This window comes from Pogoniulus pusillus, chromosome 15 (assembly GCF_015220805.1).
Source record: "Pogoniulus pusillus isolate bPogPus1 chromosome 15, bPogPus1.pri, whole genome shotgun sequence".
NCBI lineage: Eukaryota > Metazoa > Chordata > Aves > Piciformes > Lybiidae > Pogoniulus > Pogoniulus pusillus.
The window spans coordinates 19,661,577-19,683,694 of record NC_087278.1 but is presented as its reverse complement, the minus strand read 5'-3'; the positions used below and the strand labels follow the sequence as shown (position 1 = coordinate 19,683,694).

Below are 22,118 nucleotides of genomic sequence, written 5' to 3'. Positions count from 1 at the left end.
CTATTGACCAAAGAGCAGGTTGCTCTCACCCTGTGCAAGTGACCAGCAACATTCCTGAGGTGCATAGCTTGCAGGCCTGGCAGGCACTTATCTTCTTCAGATAGTCATCCCCATCAGGAACCACACTGCCATCGTGGTCAGAGTGGTGCTGCTCCAACACAGCTCCTCAGGCTCTCAGTATAGATAAGTTCAGAACTCTGTGACGTGTGGCCAGGACATCCCAGAAGGCCAAAAGAAGGAGAACCTAGCTCCTCCTTTAGTTTGGAATCTGTTCCACTCCATCTTTCCCTACTGCTTGTGTGCATTGTTGGCTTCGGTGGTTGTGCGACCCCCTAGCGAGGGGAGCCTTCATCATCTTCCGCTCCCTCTGCAGCTGCTTGTCCTCTGCAGAGCCTTTCAAGGTCAGTGCTGGCTCCCCTGCTGTTCAGCCAACACCACATTCTGGCCTTTGATTACAGGGATGGGACTTGCAGGCTCTGTTTATCACTTGGGATCTCAAAGACCCTCTAGTTCCCAGGCCTTATCTTCTGGTAACCTGGCAACCATTGGCCTGTTGTCTGCTTGTGCCCAAACTCATACCAACTCTTTCCCCTTCCACATGGCTCTCGTAAGTTCATTTCAGATTTCAATGAATCCACAAACTAATTTTTCTTTCTCCTCTCCTGATTTAGAGAACTCCACAGAATTCCTGACAGTAAGTGAAGACACTCACAAATTTGTTGCTGAGCTGAAGGAACCAGGAAAATATAAGCTGGCTGTAACAACCTTTAGCTCCTCTGGCTCCTGTGAAGTTCGGGGCAGTCAATCAGCCAAAACACTTAGCTTTTACATCAGTAAGTATCCCAACAAATCTGTCTCTTTCTCCCAGACCAAGTTAACCTAAATGCACAGGGTTTGACCACCATGGCAGCTATGGCATCTGTGCAGGATTGCAAGAGCCTGCAATTCCCTGTGCCAGAGAAGGAAGGAAATAGTGCAAATATGCTACGTTGTTCCATCTCTGAACATGAGCCAACAGTGTGCCCAGGTGGCCAAGAGAGCCAGTGGCATCCTGGCCTGCATCAGCAATGGTGTGGTCAGCAGGAGCAGGGAGGTCATTCTGCCCCTGTACTCTGCACTGGTTAGACCACACCTTGAGTGCTGTGTTCAGTTCTGGGCCCCCCAGTTTAGGAAGGACATTGAGATGCTTGAACATGTCCAGAGAAGGGCGATGAGGCTGGGGAGAGGCCTGGAGCACAGCCCTACGAGGAGAGGCTGAGGGAGCTGGGGGTGTGCAGCCTGCAGAAGAGGAGGCTCAAGGGTGACCTTATTGCTGTCTACAGCTACCTGAGGGGAGGTTGTGTCCAGGAGGAGGTTGCTCTCTTCTCTCAGGTGGCCAGCACCAGAACAATAGGACACAGCCTCAGGCTGTGCCAGGGGAGATTTAGGCTGGAGGTGAGGAGAAAGTTCTTCACTGAGAGAGTCATTGGACACTGGAATGGGCTGCCCGGGGAGGTGGTGGAGTCGCCGTCCCTGGAGCTGTTCAAGGCAGGATTGGATGTGGCACTTGGTGCCATGGTCTAGCCTTGAGCTCTGTGGTAAAGGGTTGGACTTGATGATCTGTGAGGTCTCTTCCAACCTTGGTGATACTGTGATACTGTGAGTCATTGCCCAGTGTTCAGAAGTAGCTCACTGAAGCAGGTTCACCCTCTTGTGTCTTTCAAAGAGAAAATTGAATTCCCAGAATTAATTTGGTGGTGATAGAGGTTCTTGAAAGCACTCAGCTTGCTTAGTACTGGGGACTGTAGGTACTAGGTTAGGTATGAAGGACATCTCAGGCTGAGAGTGTGGGCACTGCTCAATTAGATGCTGAACTCTGAAATTACATGGCCTCTGAGAGGACATGGGGCAGATTAAAGTGGATTTAATAATTCAGCCTGCTAAATCCAGAAGAGAAAAAGCAATTTATTATTTCCCCATAGACTCCCAGGGGTTTAACAGAAGATTTAGTAAAAGGCAAAGTAATGATGCACTGCTGTGTAAACTAATATTGGGAGTGACAATTAGATCAGCAAGCCAGACAGGCACTGGTGAATTCAGGTTATTGTCCTTCTGATGGCTGTGGTCACCTTTGTGCCTTTTTCTACAGAAGGAAACAGATTTAGCCCACAAAATGCCCATACAGTGAGAATAAAGGAATGCTTGTGGCACTACACAACTTTACATGTGGAAGAGCAGTGTCTCCCCCAAATCAGGAATGCTGCCACAAGACACCGTAGCTAAGGCTTAACAGAAATACTCACATTAAAAGGTAATGTACTCAAGTACTTGAGTATATTACTCATTTAAACTGTCTTTGTGGCTTATAACATTTACAAATGCTAACTACTTGGGCTTAGCTTTGTCATCATCTCTAACAGCACTCCACTATGACTCTTGTGGGTTTAGTAACATCATAGCTGAAAGATACAGCTTAAAAACCAGAGATACAGCTTAAAACCCAAAGATACAGCTTAAAAACAAAAAGCAAAGAGGAAGCAGCCCATGAGAGAAGGGGACACTGTTGCTGTAAGCTCACTCATGATTTTCTTTAGGAATAGCTGCCAGGCAGTTTCACTATGTAGGAAGCATGAAAGTCTACTTAACTAAGCAAGTATATCAAATAAATTGCATGGCAGTGCTTAGTACCAACCATTACTTCATTTTACAAGGTAGAACTTACTTCCACTGAGCAATATGCACCACAGTGTCCTCCATGAAGTCTGCCAGCAGGGAACAGAGACCTGAGAGAAGTAAGAACATGTTAACCCAAAGTGTAGATTGGATTGGTAGGCAGCAGTGTGCCCTGGTGGGCAGCAGAGCCAGTGGCATCCTGGCCTGGCTCAGGAGCAGTGTGGGCAGCAGGACAAGGGAGATTATTCTTCCCCTGTGCTCAGCACTGCTCAGGCCACACCTTGAGTGCTGTGTCCAGTTCTGGGCTCCTCAATTCAGGAGAGATGTTGAGGTGCTGGAAGGTGTCCAGAGAAGGGCAACAAGGCTGGTGAGGGGCCTGGAGCACAGCCCTGTGAGGAGAGGCTGAGGGAGCTGGGGGTGTGCAGCCTGCAGAAGAGGAGGCTCAGGGCAGAGCTCATTGCTGTCTGCAGCTCCCTGAAGGGAGGCTGTAGCCAGGTGGGGTTGGGCTCTGCTGCCAGGCAAGCAGCAACAGAACAAGGGGACACAGTGTGAAGTTGTGCCAGGGGAGGTCTAGGCTGGATGCTAGGAGGAAGTTGTTGTCAGAGAGAGTGATTGGCATTGGAATGGGCTGCCCAGGGAGGTGGTGGAATTGCCCTATTTGGAGGTGTTGAAGCCAAGCCTGGCTGGGGCACTTAGTGCCATGGTCTGGTTGCTTGGCCAGAGCTGGGTGTTAGGCTGGGCTGTGTGAGCTTGGAGGTCTCTTCCAACCTGCTTGATTCTATAATTCTGTGATTCTGTAGAACAAGGGGTGAGAAGAACAGTTTAGATTGGATGTTAAGGACAAGTTCTTTACTGTGATGGTGGTGGAACACTTGAACAGGTTGCCCAGGGAGGTAGCTGAGATTTCATCCCTGGAGATATTCAAGGTCAGGCTCAACAAGGCTGTAACCAACCTGACCTAGTGGAGGATGTCCCTGGTGACTACAGGAGGTTGGACTGGATGAACTTTGGAGGTCACCTCTGAGCCAAACAATTCCATGATTTATCTGAATAGACTTTGGGGGGGATGGGGGGGGCACAACAGAGGATAGCTCAGTTCCCTTAATGCCATTACTGAAACAACCTCTGAAAAGTAAGAGCTATACACATAGGCACTGACTCCAGAGACTGATCTAATGATCAGATTCCCTTTTTCACCTGAGCAGGTGTGGGTCTGCTGCCATGAATAAATTCTGCTCATAGCTTCAGCCTTATCTCATCCTTGTAAGGCTCAGTCAGTGAATCTTCTTGTCAAATGACTGGCTCGTGGTACACAACAATTTTCATGCACCCAGACAACAGCAGGGATTGACAAATCATATAGGCTAATCTTGCCCCAAATTCTTGCTCTGGTACTTGTTTCATTTTCTCCTTAAATGTAAAGCGCCAGGAGGGAATAGCAAGGAAAGAGCTGTCACAAGTGTCAATTAAAAGTGATGAGGAACAAAATGATGATTCCCATTAAGTATATTTTTACCAAATGCAACTGGAGTTATTTTTCAAGTTGTTGTTTTATCTACATTTAGAGCTGAGATGTTTCAAGAGGCATGACAGAGAATGAGATTCATCAGCATGGTAACCTCTGTGAAGCTGCTTTTCATGCATCCAGGCTTTGTGTACGTGGAGAGGCCAAAAACTTTGTGTGCTTATCATTTAATTGGTTGTCAGTGATCTGTACACTATTGAGCATCACTGCTTTTAGCCATTCCTTTGCAGCAAATCTGATATTGCTGGGGGATGCTTCTGGCAAGCAACAGAGAATACTGCAATCTGGATTTTCAAACACTGATGTTTCATCATCAGGTGAAACAGCACCAACCACACAGGCTGTTTCCCAGGGGGCATCATCTTCGCTGCCTGTGGAAATGGGCAGCTGTCTGAGCAGCTTCTTTCACTAGTGGCAAACAGTTGTGTGAAAGAAGGATGTTTTGACATGTGTCACCATCTCTGGAGGTGTTGAAGCAGAGCCTGGATGAGGCACTTAGTGCCATGGTCTGGTTGATTGGGCAGGGCTGGGTGCTAGGTTGGACTGGTTGAGCTTGGAGGTCTCTTCCAACCTGGTTGATTCTATGATTCTATGTGTGCCAAGGGTGGCTTGCTTACATGTGTGTTTGGGACATGTCTCAGGCCCCACAGGAGAATGGATAGAAGAGCTCACTGAAAAGCCCCAGCATGTGACTGTGACAGTGCTAAGCTCCACTACAGCCCTGACATCCTGGACTGCACCACAAGAGAGTGGTGGGAACAGCACCATCGTGTCTGTGGTCTCCCTCACCTGTCAGAAGCAAAAGGAAAGCCAAAGACTTGAAAAACATTACTGTACTGAGGTAAGGGGCAGAAGCTGGAGCCTTCTGACATGCATCCTGCTGTTTGGGATTGTGGTGGCCCTGTTGGGCTCTGGGCTGGAGAGCACAGCAGTAGGTGCTCCTTTTTGCAATCTGAAGGGATGCAGTTGATGCGCAGTGGAGGGGAGCACAGCATTGGGGATCTAAGGTGTGCAGTAAAGCAGAGCAGTGTTAAAATTGTATGCCTGTTGGACCAACTGTGGCCAGTCCCTCATTCTCACTTGAATTATGTTGTACCCTCTGAGATGTTTTTGTGGCAGTAAGCAGACTGGTGGAGCCACATCATAATAACACTTAGGCATATGATGTAATCCATTTGCACTAAGCAAAGTGCTCACATGCATGATTAGCATCAAACTGTCATCAATTCTTTCCTAGATATCCTACATAGGAGTTAAACCTGACTAAGTTTCTGCAAGTTTAGAGATGCCAGCAGTCAGCTTTCCTTTTCATCCACAAAACAAAGAGGCCAGCAGTGGGGAGTAAAGAGTAATTCAGACCACCTCTGATTTGGATGAACAATTCTTTAGGGCTGCCATATGAGACATGTTTATAATGATCAAGAATCCCAAACCCACCAATATGGTAATTTCCTTTCACTTGAAACCCTCAGTAACTGCAAGCCTGTGTCATATCCTATGGCTGTGACAAACCTCTGGTAGATGGATTCAATTAGAAAGAGTTTTTAGCCCTTACCTGATAAGGTCATTTTCTGAGCAGTGACACAACTGGAGCACAGCCCTATAAGGAGAGGCTGAGGGAGCTGGGGGTGTGCAGCCTGCAGAAGAGGAGGCTCAGGGCAGAGCTTATTACTGTCTACAGCTACCTGAAAGGAGGCTGTAGCCAGGTGGAATTGGGCTCTGCTCCCAGGCAGCCAGCAACAGAACAAGGGGACACAGTCTCAAGCTGTGCCAGGGGAGGTCTAGGCTGGATGTTAGGAGGAAGCTGTTGCCAGAGAGAGTGATTGGCATTGGAATGGGCTGCCCAGGGAGGTGGTGGAGTTGCCCAATTTGGAGGTGTTGAGGCCAAGCCTGGCTGGGGCACTTAGTGCCATGGTCTGGCTGATTGGACAGAGCTGGGTGAAAGGTTGAACAGGATGAGCTTGGAGGTCTCTTCCAACCTGCTTGATTCGATGAGTCTATGACACTGTCTAGCTCTAAATGTGTGTGGTGGAGGAGCCTGTAAAGGACTGCAGTGCTGCCCTGTGCACCCTCAGCCCACCCATGGGAGTGGAAGCAGACTGCTTAATCTCCTCATAAATCATTATCTCCACTGTTGTGATTAGCCCTGTGTTATTTACTAGAGACTTCACCCTCTAAAAATAAACCTTAACCAAAACAGCTTGAGGTTTACTCCAGGAATTGCTGTGAACTGGCACATTTAGAACTCTTTTTTCATGACCATTTGAGAACTGGTTTTTTTCCAGATCCACTTTGTAACCTCATTCAGCTAATTTCCCTCTGCTGCAAGTGCAGTAATTGAATCAGGAAGCAAAACAATACAGTAGGTGATTATATCACAAGCCTATACATAGGTAATGAAAGTAAATATTAGAGGATTCATCTACAAACTCAAAAATAAATCCCAGGAAATACATATTTGCTGCAAGCAGGTAAAAGGCTCTACATACAATTTCTTTCTGTTGCTACAAATATTTGTACTACCTCTAATCAATTTTTTTTCAGCTTATTATATATTAAACAGGTTGCCCAGGGAGGTTATGGCTTCCAGGAGACCTTGGAGTGGCCTTCCAGGGCTCCAGGAAGGCTGGGGAGGGACTATTGACAAGGTCTTGTAATGATAGGATGAGGAGGAATGAGATTAAACTGGCAGAGGGGAGATTGAAAGTGGATGTTAGGAAAGGTTTCTTTGCAGTGAGGGTGGTGAGACACTGGCACAGGTTGCTCAGGGAGGTGTTCAAGGCCAGGTTGGATGAGGTCCTGAGCAACGTTTTCTAGTAGGAGGTGTCCCTGCCTATGTCGGGGGGTTGGAACTGGCTGATCTTTGAGGTCCCTTCCAACCCAAACCATTCTATGACTATACATGGAATTATTAATGACTGGTGGTTTGAATTCTCCTTGAGGAGCTGAAAAGGACAAAATTCAGTGCAGAGCTCTATTCAATTCCATCACTGTGCATGATTTAAAAGTGATTTAGCTTTCCAAAGCAGCTGTTAAAGGCAAATTCTGTTTCTCACTAGATCTATGCTGGCACTGCTATATTCAAGTGTATTGCAGCAAAGTGTCAGTGCAGAAGAGGTTGTGATGAGACTTTGTGAAGGAAACCAGCAGGCAACATCAGCCTGCAGTTCTAGAATGGGCACATGAGGTCCTTTCCTTAAAGGTGCTCTACATATTTGTTCTTCACTGGCTTTTGGGGAGTGAAGACTTCTCACATTGTATCAGACCACTTGGTCAGGCACTCTGCCTCCAGCTCTGACTGAAACCTGGTGTGGCACAGCAGAAATCTGAGTAGTGATGTTTTTAAACTGGAAAGAAAATTCACAGGGTCCCTGACGTTTTGTAGTGCTGTGCAAGGGAGGTGAGAGGGAGTAATTCCTCTCTGATTTCACCATGCAGCCTGCTTATCAGATGCATTCAGAAGGCAGCTTTTCCATAACACTGCCTTCAGCTCGCATGGCTGCAGATCAGTCAAGTGGCTGATGAAAAGCCTCAGGCTTGTATTGAAAGCACACAGGCAAAATAATCCTGCCTGAGTATGAATAATATAGCCTGACTATTTCAATGCACTTTGATAGTGGGAAGGAGCAGGTCTGCAATGTGACAGCTGACCTTACCCAGCAAGGCAGCTGTGATACTGTGTCAGATCATTTGTCAGGTTAGTCCTGACCACTTCCACAGTTTGGCCATCATTTTGGGCTGAATGAATGTTGCTTTAGCCAAGACTGCCAGCGTGCTCAGAGCCATGCCTTTTGGATCTGGAGTAGTTCAAGTACAGTCTCAATATCCTCTTGATTAACCAATACTTCCTATCTGCTGTGTTCTTCTCCTCTTAGGTGAATTCAAGCAGCAGCCTCATTGAAAATCTTGTTCCTGGTGCCCAGTACCAAGTTGTGGTTTACTTACGCAAAGGACCATTGGTTGGACCACCTTCTGATCCTGTTACCTTTTCCATTGGTAACTCCTGCATCTCCTCTCTGACATGTCTTTGCTTGGTTTAAAATGTGTGGGGCACAGTCATTAAGCCCTGTTTGGAGCCCACAAACCAGTACCAAACTGTGATTTCAAATGCAATGAGCACCCAGTGAGAATCTATTTCTTGTTACTGAGGTGAGGAAAATACTCCTCAGTGAAAGGCAGATATTTCACATTCAAATGTTGTTATCAATCATAGAGAGCACTTACAGCCAGGATTCACACACTGAGTGCCCTGTGCTAAGAACAGTCTCCACTCTTGGACGCCTAAATATACATCTGTCCCTAGCAGTGGTCCTGGTCTATGTCATTTAGGGTGGGGATCACCTCACTCAGGTGGAGCCAGCCTGAGCTGCAGGTGGTCTGTGATGCCTGCAGAGATGTGGACACTTCCTAGAGGCAGTTATTTCTCACTGTCTTGTGAAGTGTGTGAGACTGCTGCCAAAATGTTTGTAGCAAATGTTCTTTAAGAGGGATGTCCTGTGGCCCAGTCTGAAGGCCACAGTGCTAAGAGTAGGGAGAGCTTCACTGCTGCATGACCACCACCAGCTTCTGTTGTGTCTACCTTCCTGTTCTGAGATTTGGAGTTAAGAATTTCTAAGACCAAGAGTAGCACTTTCAAGATTGTGTTTTTATGGTCACCAGGTAGAGCACCATGCCTGTAATTCAGGCTCCTAAAGAGTCACATTCAGTAGTTTTTTGTTTCAGTATCATTTATTTTGGTAAGGTTACCACTTTAACAAAATGTGTTAAGAAGAGGAAAGGCTGAAGGGAGATTCAGTGCAGAGAAATACTTAACCTGAGTCACCCAGCTTCTCCTTTTGGCAAACAGCCTGCTCTCTGGGAGAGCAGCTGCCTGGGAGTTAAAGATTTTCATTCTGCTTCATCTCTGTGATGGAGAGAAGAGAGAGTGACAGGGGAAAAAAACCCAAAGTTAACCTCTTAAGAATTCAGTCCTTAAATGAAAGCAATGGCCTTGGTGAAAGCCTTTTCATTCTAGGCAGTTGCCTTATATAATTTGATAAATTAGGTTTGAATAAAAATCTGATACATTCAAGTGTGTTGCAGTAAACTGTTGGTGCAAAAGGGGCTGTGAGTAGAAATATTTCAGTAAAGGGGAGAAGAGGAAGCAAAATATAGAGAGATATATACATCTATATATTCTTTATGACCTAAATCTTTGCCACTGGCCTACTTTTACAAGTGCTTTTTGTTTTCTCTCTGACTGTAGTTGCTTCAGAAAGCTGCAAAATTCTGTTTGAGATGGGTCCCACTTGAGAAAGTAAAATCATCTACTTCCAAGCTAAATAACTTCATTCTATTCCCTTCTCTCAGTGGCCTAACAACCATAAAAGTTGCTTTCTCAACTCAAAATGGCAACCAGTTTCTAAACAGAACATCTCATATGCTTCCTATTCTAAAAGGGATTGGGTTTTTTTCAAGGCAGTAAAGCAACAGTTGGGTGAGTTTTCATTTCATAAGGGGATAGAATCAACCTGGTTGGAGTGTTCAGCAAATACACTGTAGAAGTGTTTTACTTCAACCCTCTGAGTGGACAACCTACTGTGAAACAGCAGCAACTGTCTCCTTAACTGCCTCTCTGGTAAAGTGACCCTTACTGACTGCTGATTTCCCAATCCTGGTTGATTCTATGGTTCTATATTGAATTTGTGATTGAAATAGGTCCACAAAATGTTGTGTAAAATGATCAGTGGTGGCTCATGAGGAATGAAAGTGAAGGAAGGATAAAACACACTTTAAAAAGTACCCCATTCTCCCCATGCTCATCCTAAGTCTCACTTTCACTGAGTGAGTATGAACACGTTAGAGGAAGCAAAGATGTGGTCAATGACTTATGAAGGGGAAGGCAATTGTGTGCTAATACAGGCTGAAGTAATCCGGATGCTGGTCCTGGCTCTCACCCAACCTGCAGTAGCTGAGGCTCTGTAACCCTTCCAAATGGTAGCAAAGTACTTCTTTAGCCTCAGTTGAGTCATGAAGAATAACTGATTTCCAGGCAAGTAAGGGTTGCAGGAGTTGACCCTTAGGTGACATTTTTCACATCACTGACTCCTCTTTCCCAGTATCATCATCTGTGAGGCAAGAATAGCAGTGCATGGCAGAACCTTTAGATTCCCCAGGGGTGGAACAGTAGACATAAAAACTATCACCTTCTTACAGTCTTCACCTTCTAAAGCATTATGGATGTGATGCTTTTGGGTTTGAAATGTCTCCTAAGGATCCTGATTTTCAAAGTAGAGTGGAGCCTTCCAAGCCCTCTCAAGCTAAGCAGCCAACCCCAAGTAGCCTGCAGTCATTTCTGAGAGAAGTCAAAACCAGACAAGTCAAGGACAGGCCAGAAACAGACAGAGCTCAGTTTAGGAAAGGATTTGTTTGACAGTGAAGTGTAACTGACAGCAGAGGTGTTACTAACCACAGTTTCTGATTCACAGTGCCCACTGGAATAAAAGACTTGACGCTTTACCCTTTGGGACCCACTGCTGTTGTTTTGAGCTGGAACAGGCCATTCCTTGGAGTGTTCAGGAAATATGTTGTAGAAATGTTCTACTTCAACCCATCAACGATGACCTCTGAGTGGACAACCTACTATGAAATAGCAGCAACTGTCTCCTTAACTGCCTCTGTGGTAAAGTAATCATTACTGACTGTTGATTTCCCATGCCTGCAGAGCCCTGGCACCTTGTGAGCTCTTCCCAGCCTTTCCCCCATGCAGATGTATGCATGACTTTAAGCCTGGCATGTTTCTCCAGGCAAAGGAGAGAAAGTGGCCAGGGTGCCAGAGGTGTGCTCTGTTTTAAAGCAAAGGAATGCCAGCTGAACCCTGCCAAATTGTAAATAGTGCTGAGATAGAAGAGCCTCTTACTTTGCCAAAGCAAGGAAGCATCTTTAACAAGTTCAGAGGCAGCTTCAATTTGTCGATCAGTTTGTCAAGTCAAGGCTTTACAAATGCCATTATCTACTCAAGGAGGGGTAGTCCAAAGCCTTATCTACATAATTGATATTGATAATATGGATTTGGGGATTATGGGCTAGTCTTGCAGTGTGCCATTGTTCCAATGAGTTCTTTGGGGCCAGGGAATGCTCTCACACAGTATCCCTCTCTGGGTACAGTTTCAACACTTTATTATAGCTCAAATACTAAAATCATAGGGAGGAAGGTGTGCTGGAAACTACAATACTTGTGGCTCAACTACTAAAATCACAGAGGAAGGTGTGCTGCAAACTACAATGTTTGTGGCTCAGCTACTGAAATCACAGAGAGGAAGGTACACACCAAGGCATGCTGAGTGACTCTATTGATCAAAGAGCAGGTTATGCTCACCCTATCCAACTGACCAGCAGCACTCCTGAGATACGTAGCTCGCAGGCCTGGCAGGCACTTATCTTCTCAAGGTAGATGTCCCCAGCAGGAACTGCACCACCATGGTGGTCAGAGTGGTTCTGCCCCAACCCAGCTCCCCAGGCTCTTGGTATAGATGTGTTCAGAATTCTGTGATGTGTGGCCAGGACATCCCAGAAGGCTGCACCAAGCAGAGCCAAGCTCCTCTCTTGTTTCCCAGTCTGTTCCACTCCATCTTTCCCTACTGCCCGTGTGCATTGTTGGCTTTGGTGGTCGCGCGACCCCCTAGCGAGGGGAGCCTTCAGCATCTTCAGCTCCCTCTGCAGCTGCTTGTCCTCTGTGGAGCCTTCCAAGGTCAGTGCTGGCTGAACATGCTGTTTAACCAGCACCACATCCTGGCTTTTGATAACAGGGATAGTACTTGCAGGCTCTCATTCTTATCTCTGGTGAACTGACAACCATTGGCCTGCTGTCTACTTCTGATCAAACACATACCAACTCTTTCTTCTTACAGCCATCCAGGAGGCTTAGCTGCAGAGATGTTCTTGTGAAAGCAGCTTTTATGTTTCATAGAATCATCATAGAATCCACCAGGTTGGAAGAGAGCTCCAAGCTCAGCCAGTCCGACCTAGCACCCAGCCCTGGCCAATCAACCAGACCATGGCACTAAGTGCCCCAGACAGGCTTGGCTTCAACATCTCCAGGCACAGCGACTCCACCACCTCCCTGGGCAGCCCATTCCAATGCCAATCACTCTCTCTGCCAACAACTTCCTCCTAACACCCAGCCTAGAACTCCCCTGGCACAACTTGAGACTGTGTCCCCTTGTTCTCTTGCTGCTTGCCTGGCAGAAGAGCCCAACCCCACCTGGCTACAGCCTCCCTGCAGGTTGCTTATGGCAGGATTTCAGCTAGGTGGAGCCCAGTGTCTAGAAGAACACACAGATACCTACAGGCAGGTGCATCTTTGGAGAAGTAAAGTGAAATTTTCCTCCTCTTTTCCATTTTTCTTGGAGAAGATGAGCAGAATTTATGTGGCTTTCACTGCAGCACAAGACAGAAAGCAATTTTAGCTGAAATGAGTTGTTCAGGAATCTATGAGCATGCAAAAAAAGGACAGCAATAACTTGTGCTGCTTGTGAGAGCCTCAGTGATTTACTGTAGTTGATTTGCATAATACATTGGTGGAGTCATTTTGGCTGCAGCAGCTTAACTGTAATTGGGTACATGACTGTAAATCTCCCACAGAAGCCTCCAGGGAAATTAAACCCTAAAATAACCTAACAAATGAGTAAGTGATGTCTTGTAATAGTGACTCAGCACAATTAGATCCATACCTGAGTGATCTGAGTCATCTCAGCACCAAAGCCATCTTAGAATCATAGAATCAACCAGGTTGGAACAGACCTCCAAGCTCAGCCAGTCCAACCTAGCACCCAGCCCTATCCAGTCAACCAGACCATGGCACCAAGTGCCTCATCCAGGCTTTTCTTGAACACCTCCAGGGACAGCAACTCCACCACCTCCCTGGGCAGCCCATTCCAATGCCAATCACTCTCTCTGCAAAGAACTTCCTCCTAACACCCAGCCTAGACTTGCCCTGGCACAACTTCACACTGCGTCCCCTTGTTCTGTTGCTGCTTGCCTGGCAGAAGAGCCCAACCCCACCTGGCTACAGCCTCCCTTCAGGCAATTGTAGCCAGCAATGAGGTCTGCCCTGAGCCTCCTCTTCTGCAGACTGCACACCCCCAGCTCCCTCAGCCTCTCCTCGTAGGGTTTGTGTTCCAGCAGTGAGCACCCTCACTGCCACTCTAGTTCAGATTACAGAAAGGACACAATTATTCAGCATCTCTACAAACAGAGTTAAGGTGCTTCATTAGAAGACCTTGTCCCTTGCTGTTGCAAATCCTGTTCAAGGAAGACAAAGTGGAACCCCTTTGTCTGAATTCCAGTCTGGAATGAGAGAGTGAGCGTTTCTTCCAGCTGAGTCTGAATTGGAAAGACAATGTCTCAAAGTTCTTCTCTTCTGACATCTAACACAACCTGTGTGGAGCTCTCAAAAGGATCTAAAATGGTGAAGCATTGGCTCAGGCTACCCAAGGCAGTTGTGGAGTCCCCAGCCCTGGAGAGGTTTCAGAGCTGTGGAGATGTGGTGCTGAGGGCCATGGTTTGATGCTGCCCTGAGGTAATGCTGAGGCCATGGTTGGACTCCACCACTTTCAAGGTCTTCTCCAGGCAAAATGATTTCAAGACCAGTGAAGGTTGGACTGGATGATCTTGGAGGTCTTTTCCAACCTGGCTGATTCTATGAAGGGCAATAAAGGTGGGCAAGGGTCTGGAGAAGAAGGAGAAGGGTCTGGAGAACTTGTGAGGAGCAGCTGAGGGACCTGGGGGTGTTGAGGCTGGAGCAAAGGAGGCTCTTTCCAGCTTCCTGAGAGGACCCTGAAGCCAGCTAGGGTTCAAGGTCTTCTCCTTGGTGATAGGACAAGAGGAGGTGGCCTCAAGTTGGCCCAGGGAAAGTTGAGGTTTTTCCATGAGGAACGATTTCTCTCTCTTGAGGGTTGTCCAGGCATGGCCCAGGCTGCCCAGGGCAATGGTGAAGTCCCTATCCATGGATGACTTTCAAAGCCATGGAGATGTGTTGCTGAGGGCCATGGTTTGGTGGCCACAGTGGTGGTAGATTGATGGTTCCCCCTGATGATCCAAGAAGTCTTCTCCAACCTCAGTGGTGCTATTCTATGACACATTGGTGTGACTTGGTGAACATTTGTTTGAGTTCTCTAACAGTGCTCCAAAATCCAGCCATGTCTCACAAGCTCCCCTGTGCTTCACAGCAATTCTGAAGCAGCAGTGAGAGGCCCAGTGAGAAGGGAGTGCAACCAAAAACCAAACTGCTGGTTTAGAGCAGCATGGCCAGCAGGGCAAGGGAGGTGACTCTCCTCTTTCAGTCTACTCTCATCAGACCCCACCTGCAGTCCTTCGTGCAGTTCTGGAGCTCCCAACACAAGTGGGAGTGTTCTAGTGGGAGGTGTCCCTGCCTATGGCAGGGGGTTGGAACTGGATGGTCTTTGAAGTCCCTTCCATCTAAACCATTCTATGATTATTGCTGACTAAGAACTTTTGGCACTGAATTTGCTCTTTGTTTAGTTACTTTGTTCATTCTGTGCTCTGCACCTCCTACGTTAGAAGTGTCAAAGCAGAGTTGGTTTCTTCAATATTACACCAGGGGCATGTCAGAAGAATCACAGAATGGAAGGGACCTCATCCAGCCCAACCCCCCTGCCAGAGCAGGATCACCTAGAGTAGATCACACAGGAATGCAACCAGGCAGGTCTTGAATATCTCCAGAGAGAGAGACTCCACAGCCCCCCTGGGCAGCCTCTGTCCCCCTCACAGGGAAAAAAATCCTCTTCATGTTTAAATGGAACTTCCTATGCCTCAGCTTCCACCCATTGCCCCTTGTCCTGGCACTGGGCATCACCCAGCAGAGCCTGGCTCCAGCCTCCTAGTGCCCAGCAGAGCCTGGCTTCAGCCTCCTAATGCCCAGCAGAGCCTGGCTCCAGGCTCCTAGTGCCCAGCAGAGCCTGGCTCCAGCCTCCCAGAACCCAGCAGAGCCTGCCTCCGGCCTCCTAGTGCCCAGCAGAGCCTGGCTCCAGCCTCCTAGTGCCCAGCAGAGCCTGGCTGCAGCCTCCTGGCCCTCACCCTTCACCTCTTTATAAACATGATTGAGGTCAGCTCTCAGTCTTTTCTCCAAGCTAAAGAGCTCCACCTCCCTCAGTCTCTCCTTGTAAGAAGAAGTCCACATCTTCAAGATTTTGGTGTTAGTTGGGTTCAACATTTCCTGAAAGGCATAGAGAGAGAAGAATCCACAAAGTCAGTCTTTGGATTGCCTTGTGGTATCTCTCTCTCACACACACAAGGCCACTGCAAACAGCAGAGATCTGTAAAAACAGCAATTTCTGACTTGCTGAATGTTTTTTATTCTCTGCCATTTTCTTTTCTTTTGAATTTTTAAAGCATCACAGATTTAAATCCTCAAAGTGCTTTGTGCTGTCAACATAGCTCAACCTAAATATTATAGATGACAATATAATAGGAAACCCATTGCATTTGAAACTTGATTTGGATCTCATTTGTATTTCTATGTCATTTGTGTCTCATAAGTCATTTATGAGCCATTCACATTTAATTTGTAATAAATGATGCTACCCAGTGAAAGACATTGTGAAAACAGGGAAGAAGAAAATCACTCTTTTGAAGGCCTGAGTCACAACTCATTTCAGACCTATTTAAAGCAACTCTTGGGCTGCCCTGGGAGGTGGTGGAGTCACCATCCCTGGAGGTGTTCAAGAAAAGCCTGGATGAGGCACTTAGTGCCATGGTCTGGTTGATTGGCCAGGGCTGGGTGCTAGGTTGGACTGGGTGAGCTTGGAGGTCTCTTCCAACCTGCTTGATTCTATGATTCTTTAAGCCCTATTTAATCCCAATAGCAAAACCTACATTCTTGATTTTGCCTTCATCAAATTGGAATCTTGTTATAGAATCCTAGTCATGGAATGGTTTAGATTGGAAGGGACCTCAAAGACCATCCAGTTCCAACCTCCTGCCATAGGCAGGGACACCTCCCACTAGAACAGGTCACTCAAAGACTTATACCACCTGGCCTTGAATACCTCCAGGGAGGTGATCAAAGATCACATTGGGTGATTCCGTGCTCCACAACCTCCCTGGGCAACCTGTGCCGGTGTCTCACCACCCTCATTCTAAAGAACCCTTTCCTAACATCCAGTTTCAATCTCCCCTCTGCCACTTTAAACCCATTCCTCCTCATCCTGTCATTACAAGACCTTGTCAATAGTCCCTCCCCAGCCCTCCTGTAGCCTCCTTCAGATACTGGAAGGCCACTCCAAGGTCTCCTCTAAGCCTTCTCTTCTCCAGGCTGCAGAGCCCCAACTCTTGTAGCCTGTCCTCACAGCAGAGCTGTTCCAGCCTTCTGAGCATCTTCATGGCCTCCTCTGAACTGTCTCAAACAGTTTCAGGTCCTTCTTGTGTTGGGGGCTCAACACAACTCTGCAGGAATCATTCTTGCTGCCCCAGGAATCAATGAGAAGTTCCTGCCACAGGTAGGACCTGGGACCACATGCCCATGGACGAACAGCAGAGTGTCACAACTGCTTTCACTCACACTGCAGAGGCTTCACAATGAATTTAGATGCCAAATGTCAGAGGTTTCCAGCAGAGTAAGGCCAAGAAGCTGAGCAAAATCAATGCTGGAAGTAGATTCATGCATATTGCTGTGTTTTACAAGTCACAGCTGATGGTGGTGACTCCTCTCCTCTTGTGTCACTTCACAGAGAATAGCTAACCTGCTGCCTGCCTGGTATTACAATTTCCGGGTCACCATGGTGACTTGGGGGGACCCAGAGCTGAGCTGCTGTGACAGCTCCACCATCAGCTTCATAACAGGTGAGCACTCATCTGAAAAGACTGGAAGTGTTCTTGGGAGCCAGAGAGTTGAGGAAGTCTGACTTTGGGTGTTGTGTTTCATCTGCAGATAACTCTGAGTTGGGATATTTAACAGTTAAGTAGGGGGGTTGTGGTTTTGATTGGGGGGGATGGCTTTTGTGATGGCTTGGGAGTTACCTGCACCACACATACAATGAAATCACCCAGACTAGACTCAGCCAGATGGAAGGTAAGGAATGAAGCATCATACTCACAGCTCAGCACAAAATACAAGCAGATAGTTACAATATTTAGAGCTATAGGCAGAAATATACAAGCTAAAGGTAATGCAGAAACACAGCAGCCCTCCCAGAAACCACAGTTCCCAGGAGGGGCTCCCAACCACCCTCCCACCTTCTTTCCACCCCTCTACCTTATCCCAGAGTCTGCCTTATGTGCAAGATGAATTGGGAAGATCAGAAAGAAGGGTTAGAAGCAGAATGATTAGTTGGGTTACACAGCAGCAGAAGACCAGGGAGAAAACCTAGACACCAACTCTGACAGATAGAGACACTCTCTGTCTTATCTACATTTGTGTCCTTGCTTTGATACATCTCAGCAAGCCTCTGAGTGAAGTAGCCACCACCACTGATTCTTTTTCACAGTCTATCAGCTAATTTTTCTCATTAAAATATTGCAACTAGCCTCAAATCAGCACAGCTTTAGTTTGTTTCTTCAAGGATATCTCTGAGGACTGCTTTAGATGAGCACAGGTAATTTCCCCCTGCAAAACACACCACTTGACTACTCTGTTCCAGTCCCCTGTCAGCTGAGTGTGTGGCTCCAGTGAGAACCAGTGATCCTGCTCACTGGATCATGGGATCATAGAATCATTGAAAGGTCTGGGTTGGAAGGGACCTCCAAAGGTCAACTAGTCCAACCCTCCCTGTTGTTAGCAGGAGCATCCTCAACTAGACCAGGTTTTTTGCAATCATCTCCAGGTGGCCAGGAGAGTCCTGGAGGTGTTGAAGCCAAGCCTGGCTGGGGCACTTAGTGCTATGGTCTGGTTGATTGGCCAGGGCTGGGTGCTAGGTTGGACTGGCTGAGCTTGGAGGTCTCTTCCAACCTGCTTGATTCTATGCTAATACAATGTGTTCTGCACATTGAGAGGATACTGAGTAAATCAGCAATCAGAATTCTAAGGTTTGCAATACTATGAAATGGTTTTCTATACCTCTGCAGTGTTTCCCAATGCTTTTTCCTCCTCTCTTCTCCTCCCAGTAGTGCAGGTCAGGCCATCTGTTACCTGGCACTTCAGCTCATGTGAGTTATGCACTCCTAGGCAGACAAAGGTAGATAGCACAGAATCATAGCATGGCTTGGGATAGAAGGACCTTCAAAGGTCATCTAGTCCCAACTGCTCTACAGTAAGCTTGGACATTAACTAGCTCAGGTAGCTCAGAGCCCTGTTCCAGCTGACCTTGAGTCTTTCCAGGGCTTTTTCCACCTTCCTGGGCAATCTGTTCCAGTGCTTCACCACCCTCACTGGTAAACAGTCTTTTTTACATCTAGTCTAAATCTACCTTCTTTTACTTTACAACCATTACCCCTTGTTTTGTGGCAACAGACCCTGATAAAAAGTTTTGCCCCATCCTTTGGAAGGAGGAAGGCCTATTGAAACACCCCAATAAGGTCTCCTTGGAACCTCTTCTTCTCCAGGCTCAACAACCCCAGTTCTCTCAGCCTGTCCTTACAGGAAAGGTGCTCCCTTCCTCTGATCAATTTTGTGGTCCTCTTCTGGACCCACTCCAGCATGTCCATGTCTTTCCCATGCTGAAGACCCCAGAACTGGATGCAATACTTCATGTGAGGTCAGGAAGAAAGTGAATCAGAAGCATTTCCAATTGTGGTTAATACAGTACCCATGTTCAAGAGAGCCAGGGGAGAAAAATTCCAGGGGATTTACATTCTAGCTCCACTGAAGTTATCAGAACCCCTCCAATCCTGAAATATCTAATTCCAAGCTTTACTGCCAACAAATTCTGGCACCTCTCCAGCATATCAGAAACTCAGCACCCACCAGGGCCCTGTGAGGGGTCTCCAGGAATATTCATTGTCCTCTGGCATCAATCAACTTTTATGTTGTACTAAAAGAAAGCAATTTTCCAGCTGGTTGGTTGCTATATGCTGGTAGAAATGTCTTTTCCAATTGATTTGGGTATTAGGTTCAGGCCCCAAGTGGGGCCCTCACACTTCAATATTGTGTCTCCAGAAACCTGCAGCAGGAATGTGGGAGATTAGGTTTATTCCAAAGTATCAGGATCAGCATGGGGAGATCCCTGACACTGCTATTAGATGTAAAATGGTTCAAGTCCTTATGTAGGAGGCGCAGACAAAGCAGAACTGACTGAATCTCAATTTCATCCCCTTGTGACCTCATCAAAAAGGTTATCTGCTCTTAAGTAAAATATCCAACTGGAAAGTTGTGCCAGTAACTTAATTCCTATTATTATCAAAGGCTTCTCAGTGGAATTTTACTGCTCTTAGTATCTAGTCCACAATTCTTTTTGCACTATTCTCTTATTGACTGAAGAGATGCAAAACTGTTGTTGTTCTTCCCTTTCCATATGGAACTTTGTTTCAGTCTCTTCTGTTGACAAGTTGCTTCCATTGAGCTCTTCAGGTGCTCTCACAGCAAAGCAATTCCTCACGTTACCTTTTTTTCCTCTCTCAACCTCTCTAATTTTTACTTCCTTTACCCAAAGTGTGTGAAATACTGCTGAGTACTCCTACAGAGGCAAAATCAGCTCCCTGTTCAGTGCTCTGCTGTTTGTGCATCTAGATAGGATCATAGAATCAAGCAGGTTGGAAGAGACCTCCAAGATCACCCAGTCCAACCTAGCACCCAGCCCTAGCCAGTCAGCTAGACCATGGCACCAAATGCCATGGCCTAGTTGACTGGATTTTGTACTCCATGAGGTTGCTTCCTCTCAGAAGCACAGCAGGACCTTTTCAAGGCTGATTCGAGAGAAGAGCTTTGGCGAAGGTTCCTCAGCGACTCTGCCTTGCCTGCGCGTTGTATTCGCTGCCTCCCTCGGCGGTTACTGGAGTCACTTTGGTGTCAATGGACGTCTCGGTTCCACAGTCTCCCGTGGAAGCTTCGTGAGAGCAGCAGTGACATCTTGTGGAGCAGCCAGGAGGAAAGGCACCTGGGGGTACTGATAGATAGTAAACTGAAGATGAGCCAGCAGTGTGCCCAGGTGGCCAAGAGAGCCAATGGCATCCTGGCCTGCATCAGAACAGTGTGGCCAGTAGGACAAGGGAGGTTATTCTGCCCCTGGACTCAGCACTGGTCAGGCCACACCTTGAGTGCTGTGTCCAGTTCTGGGCTCCTCAATTCAAGAAGGATGTTGAGGTGCTGGAACATGTCCAGAGAAGGGCAACAAAGCTGGTGAGGGGCCTGGAGCACAAATCCTATGAGGAGAGGTTGAGGGAGCTGGGCCTGTTTAGCCTGGAGAAGAGGAGGCTCAGGGGTGATCTTATTACTGTCTACAACTACCTGAAGGGGCATTGTAGCCAGGTAGGGGGTGGCCTCTTCTCCCAGGCAACCAGCCATAGAACAAGGGGACACAGTCTCAAGTTGTGCCAGGGGAGGTATAGGCTGGATGTTAGGAAGAAGTTCTTCACAGAGAGAGTGATTGGCATTGGAATGGGCTGCCCAGGGAGGTGGTGGAGGCACCGTCCCTGGGGGTCTTCAAGAAAAGACTGGATGAGGCACTTAGTGCCATGGTCTGGTTGATTGGCTAGGGCTGGGTGCTAGGTTGGACTGGATGATCTTGGAGGTCTCTTCTAACCTGGTTGATTCTATGATTCAAGCAGGCCCGAGCTCAGAGTCTGTGCTGCAGCTCCCTCCGTGCTGCTGCCCCGCAGCTGTTGGGCTCGCAGGGCTGCTGCGGGGGCCAGGGTGCCATTGGCTCTGCTGCCACCCGGGCACACTGCTGCCTCATCTTCAGCTGCTTTCTACCAGCATGCCCGGGTCCCTTTCTGCCTGGCTGTTTCATGGTTACTGAGGGGGGAGGGGAAGGAGCAGGAAGGTGTGGTTTGTTTTTTTTGGGTTTGTTATTTCTTTAATGAAAGATTGCAAAGAGAAATGCCTTTTAGTCCCAAATGTCCCCCTGGTTAAATGTGGGGGTTTGTTTCTGTCAGCTAGTGCTGAGCTGCAGAGGCTTTTACTAACATGCTTCTCCTCTCTTCCTCATACACTCTTCTAAACATTATCCTTTGGCAGGAGTGTATTAGTGGATTTGGTAATCAGCTGTACTAGAGCCTGTCTGTAACACACTTGCCTTCTTCCTTCAGCACCAGTGGCACCTGAGATTACTTCCATAGAATATTACAACCACCTCCTGTACGTCACCTGGACCTATGGAGGAGATGGTACTGACCTGTCTCATTCCAGGATGCTGCACTGGATGGTCATTGCAGAAGGAAAGAAGAAAATCAAGAAGAGTGTAAGTATGAAGGAGGAAGCCATCTCTCATTTCTTTGGTTTGGCTTTGGTGTGCTTTGGTTTGGTGGATTTGTTTTTTTTTTTTTTCATTGGTTGGTTGGTTTGGTTTATGGTTTTTGTTGGTTGAGTATGATAGTTTGGGAGTTACCACCCCCCACTCATATGAAGTCACCCAAACTAGTGTCAGCCAGCTGGAAGCTAAGGACTGAAGCTTTATATTCAGAGCTTAGCACAATAGACAGGCAGGTAGTTACAGTATTTACAGCTATAGACAGCAATAGACAAGTTAAAGGTAATACAGGAGCACAACAGCCCTGCCAGAAACCAGAGTCCCCAGCAGGGGCTCCCAACCACCCTTCCACCTTCCACACCTCTACCTTATCCCAGAGTCTGCCTTACGTGCAAGGTGAGCTTGGAGGATCAGCAAGAGGGGTTAGAAGCAGAATTAATTGGGTTACACAGCCAAAGCCCAGGGAGAAAAGCACAAACACCGACATATAGACACTCTCTGTCTTCTGTGTCTTTACTTTGATACATCTCAGCAAGCCTCTGAGTGCAGCAGCCATCACCACTGTTTCCTTTTCACAGCCTAGCATCTAATTTTTCCAATCA

At 47.2% G+C, this 22,118-nt stretch overlaps 1 protein-coding gene across 1 annotated transcript in view; it reads left to right on the top strand.

The window, feature by feature from the left end:
- The window catches only part of PTPRO (protein tyrosine phosphatase receptor type O), a 164,783-nt gene that overhangs the window by 107,090 nt on the left and 35,575 nt on the right, over positions 1-22,118 (top strand). Inside the window, exons 6-11 of the mRNA XM_064155602.1 lie at positions 672-833; positions 4,819-5,018; positions 8,053-8,173; positions 10,645-10,838; positions 16,906-17,017; positions 21,356-21,507. Of these exons, the coding sequence (XP_064011672.1) occupies positions 672-833; positions 4,819-5,018; positions 8,053-8,173; positions 10,645-10,838; positions 16,906-17,017; positions 21,356-21,507 (941 nt within the window). The remainder of the gene's footprint in view (positions 1-671; positions 834-4,818; positions 5,019-8,052; positions 8,174-10,644; positions 10,839-16,905; positions 17,018-21,355; positions 21,508-22,118) is intronic.